The sequence below is a fragment of the Orycteropus afer genome, unplaced genomic scaffold, assembly GCF_000298275.1.
Source record: "Orycteropus afer afer isolate SDZICR_OR568_19922 unplaced genomic scaffold, OryAfe1.0 scaffold00084, whole genome shotgun sequence".
Lineage (NCBI taxonomy): Eukaryota > Metazoa > Chordata > Mammalia > Tubulidentata > Orycteropodidae > Orycteropus > Orycteropus afer.
The window spans coordinates 10,887,275-10,891,929 of record NW_006921671.1 but is presented as its reverse complement, the minus strand read 5'-3'; the positions used below and the strand labels follow the sequence as shown (position 1 = coordinate 10,891,929).

General features: G+C 36.3%; 1 protein-coding gene across 1 annotated transcript in view; it reads left to right on the top strand.

The window, feature by feature from the left end:
* KCNH7 (potassium voltage-gated channel subfamily H member 7) overlaps positions 1–4,655 on the top strand; it is a 250,790-nt gene that overhangs the window by 140,679 nt on the left and 105,456 nt on the right. The window contains exon 6 of the mRNA XM_042781076.1: positions 3,659–4,084. Within this exon, the coding sequence (XP_042637010.1) occupies positions 3,659–4,084 (426 nt within the window). The remainder of the gene's footprint in view (positions 1–3,658; positions 4,085–4,655) is intronic.

Sequence of the window (4,655 nt, the reverse complement as noted above, 5' to 3'; positions counted from 1 at the left end):
CCTTCTGGTTAGCAGTCAAGTGCCTTAGGCACTATGCTACCAGAGCTCCTCTTGTAATCAGAGTAAGAGCTATAAGCAAAAAGTTTACAATTTAGTTTTATTTTTGTGTTTATTTAAGTAACACTATAAGTAACATTCACAAGTCAAAATTGGGGTTCTGCCATGTCTTTCTCTTTAAAATGATTCTGTGTATTATTCAGGGGTGAGAAACTCTGACTTAAAGAACAAAGTCTGAGCTCCCTGTCTTGTCAGCTAAGGCCTCAGCAGCCTGACACTGCCCCTCATCACCATCTCCCTTCAGTGCTATTTATCTTACATTTTGTCCTTCAGCATGTCAGGCTGCTTACAATTCCACAACATACACATTATTTTTATGCCTCTCTACCTTTGTCCATTTTGTTCCCTTTCTCTAGAATATCCTTCCCTTTTCAACTTCCTCACCCCACAGCTGCCTCCTCTTCTAACTTTTACTCAGTTTCAATTCTGATGGGCCTCTGATGGGCTCCCATTTTCCTACAGATCTTCTCCATTTTTACCTCTCCAGCTCTTAGCACGGTGGTCTTCTAAATGGTAAACAAATGTCTCTTGTATGCCGGTGAGTTAATTCCAACTCATAGCAACCCTATAGAACAGAGTATAACTAACCTATAGTGTTTCCAAGGCTGTAATCAGTAAGAGACCAAATTGCCAGATCTTTTTTCCCCTGAGCCACTCATGGGTTCGAACTGCCAACCTTTGGTTAGCAGCCAAGCTCTTAACTATAAACCAGGGCCTCTTGATGAATATCTGTGCATGTTGAATGGAAAGTGTTTCATTAACAGTTTTTGCTAGTTAGAGGCAGCTTCAAGGTGCTTGATCCATTCTAACTTATACTTTTGCTGAAACAAGTATTTGAGTTGCCATGTCTGGGAAACTGGTTGGTAACAAAAGCATGTCATATAAACAGTGATCGAGCATAGGCAAATATTCCTGTCTATAAAAAACACCCCCATTGTTGTCGTCGTCGTTGTTCTCTTTGGGTGACCTTTTTAATGAGAAAAACGAATTATTTATGTATTTAGGGGATATTGGAAAGATCTCAGCAGCTTGAAGTTTGTAGTCTGGTTACTTACTATAAAGGACACAACGTGCATAGAGGAATCTAATGAGAGAGGAGCTTGGAAAAAGAATGGGCCTGAAGTTTAGATAACATTGAAGTTCAGAGTAAGGTTTTGCATTTTATTTTGTACATACTGAGTAGTTACTGCTGGTTTTTGAGAAGGGGGAGTTATATGATGATGCTTCAAGAAATATCTAATTTCTTCCAGACCAAAATGCCCTACATTAGTTTTCTGTACTATTAACCTGCTCTCACCAAATGATAGATAATCTAAACATTATTCTTACTTGGATTTTGAAAGTCTTATACTCATATATACATATATTTTGGGTACTGGAGAATTTTAATGTCAAAAATAATGAACTGACTTTAGATTTGTGTATATGTGCTAAAAATTAATTCTTGTCATCTCTCATGTGATCTTAAAATAAAGCCCTGTTTTCTCCATAAACTGGTTGGTTCAAATTTACTCTGATCCAGTTATAAATGGTTAGCTTCTTTATTATTTGTTTCCAAGGCTAATTAAATCAGTTTATCTGTTGTCTAAAAGCTGCTTTTCCTATTTTAGCTGAACACTTGTTTTTTCAAAAGTCTTATTGAATCTCATTTGGGGTTGTTAATTAACTTCTCAAGTTCTTTTTTAAAAAAGGTATGGTAACTGGTCAAACATGAAAAAAATGTCTGAGATATGACAATAAGACATACGATTGTAATTTGCCTGAAATAATAATTTATTATTATAATCAAATTAAACCAATATAAATAGAATTACCAAGATCACAGAAGTAGCATTCTTTGAGTAAACATTGGAGGATTGCCTGTGGTCCACAAAGCAAAGCAGATAGTGTATTAGCTGTGTTTAGAAGAATCTGTTGTTGTTGTTATGTGCCATTGAGTCGGACCCGACCCATAGCGACCCCTCCTTGGGTTTCCAAGGCAGTATCACTACGGAGGTAGATTGCCCCATCTTCCTTCCGAGGAGTGGCTGGTGGGTTTGAACCGTCAGCCTTCTGATTAGCAGTCAAGGGCCTTAGCCACTATGCTACCAGAGCTCCCTAGAAGAATCTAGTCTGAGAAAATACAATTAGTAAAATTAGGGCATTGCATGTCATATGTGGGATATTCATAGAATAAGATTATAATCTACCTTTCCTTTCTGCATATGCCATTTGTGGAACCATCAATAAATTTGTTAAAACCTCTATGTTAAAGGTACTTACTGGAGCTCTGGTAGCATAGTGGCTAAAGCACTTGACTGCTAACCAGAAGGCTGGCGGTTCAAACCCACCAGCCACTCCTCGGAAGGAAGGTTGGGCAATCCTACTTCCGTAGTGATGCTGCCTCGGAAACCCAAGGAGGGGTCGCTATGAGTTGGGGCCGACTCGACGGCACACAACAACAACATTTATTGAGTAGCTAAACCAAACCAAAGACACTGCCGTGGAGTCGGATCCGACTTACAGCGACCCCTCTTTGGGTTTCCAAGGTGGTTATCACTACGGAAGTAGATTGCCCAACCTTCCCTCCAAAGAGCGGCTGGTGGATTTGAACCGCCAGCCTTCTGGTTAGCAGTCAAATGCCTTAGGCACTATGCCACCAGAGCTCCAATTGAGTAACTAGTTAATGTTTTTGTTTCAAAGTGTGTTCTTGAAACTCACTCTAAAATCACGAACTCATGTTCTTTTCTACCTGATAAAGTCACAATTCAACTTTAAATCTCATTTTTTTTCAGATAACCTAAGGCTCTAAAAGGTAATATAGTTTAGGATACCCCATGCCTTATTATGTAGGAATAAAACTTAGAGGTTAAGCATCCCTTTGTACCTAAGAATCTTGCAACATTTACAGATCAATATTCTGAACATCTTACTGTATCATACTCCTTTCACGATTCTCTAGATGTATATGGAGAATTTGAGGTAAAAGTATATTTATCCCAGAATATACAATGCTCTCCTCAACTCCTTTAGTTTAAAAAGTTTTTTTAAAAAAGCTGTTATGTGTTACATGTTTATTTTCGTTTCATTTGCCTTTTTAAAAACAAATTCTCAGTGAGAAAATTCTGCTAAATTAAAGATTTGAATGAGTTGAGTTTAATTTATCAAGGTTTAATTATAAATTAAGTGTAAGTAAATTCGATATGACCATGGATCCTAGTAGATTGCCAGGGTTCATTACAGCAAATTCTTTCTTAGGTGTCAAAACTGAATTACTCTTGTATCAAAACTAATTTATAATTTTCTAAAAACAGCCATATATTTCTGAGTAGAAGTATGTTCCAAAGTAACCAATAACGATTCTTTAGCATGTCAGTGATGATAGTCATTATATTTCAATGTAAAGCATATTTATCAAGAAATATCAATGAGGTTGGTGCAGACCAAATACATTGCATCACAGGGGTTTATATGGGTCCCTTTAAGTGTATGGGTACTTCAAAATGGCATGAATTCCTTTTTAGTAAATTTTTCTGCATAATTACCCTAATGTTTTTAAACGTTTACCAGATTAAATAATGACATTTTTACGTAACATAATGGTTTTCTTTTCTATACTTAGGTTCTCTCTTTAGGAGCAGATGTCCTGCCAGAATATAAACTGCAGACGCCACGCATCAACAAGTTTACGATATTACACTACAGCCCCTTCAAGGCAGTCTGGGATTGGCTAATTCTGCTGTTGGTCATATACACTGCTATATTCACCCCCTATTCTGCAGCTTTTCTCCTCAATGACAGAGAAGAACAGAAAAGACGAGAATGTGGCTATTCATGTAGCCCTTTGAATGTGGTAGACTTGATTGTGGATATCATGTTTATCATAGATATTCTAATAAACTTCAGAACAACCTATGTAAATCAGAATGAAGAAGTGGTAAGTGATCCGGCCAAAATAGCAATACACTACTTCAAAGGCTGGTTCCTGATTGACATGGTTGCAGCAATTCCTTTTGACTTGCTGATTTTTGGATCGGGTTCTGATGAGGTAAGAACTCTAAGCATCATATTTTCTGAAAGATTACAATTATAAAAGTTAATCTATTTTAACTGTAAAAATAAGTAAATAAATAAAGGTTTTTTTCCAAAGTTTCTATATCTCACAGATGAAATTCATTTTCAATTGGAAATGTTAGAAAATGAAATGGAACCATTTACCACTGCAAATCATTCACAATTCTTTCTGGTTTTTGTTTGTTTGTTTGTTTGTTTATTTGTTTGTTTTTGGCTAGGAGATGCCAAAGATGAATCCATTCTTTAACCAACAAATTAAACTTTGAGACAAATGTTACATCACAGCACATTCCCAGGGTGCAGAACTTTTACATATTAATTTCATGAGTCTAACACTGTCAAACATTTCTCTTTGTTTCTTAACTCATAACTATGATTTGAAATAGCAGGAACTTGTTTTTTGTCTAAATTTTATGGGAAGGGGCATCTTCTGAAATGTTTTGTTCAATGCCCTTTCTCTTAAATAATATCTATATTGGAAAATATTTCTGTGTTCCCAATACCTTATAAAGTCAGTATCTATAAGGAAATACGAGATGTATATA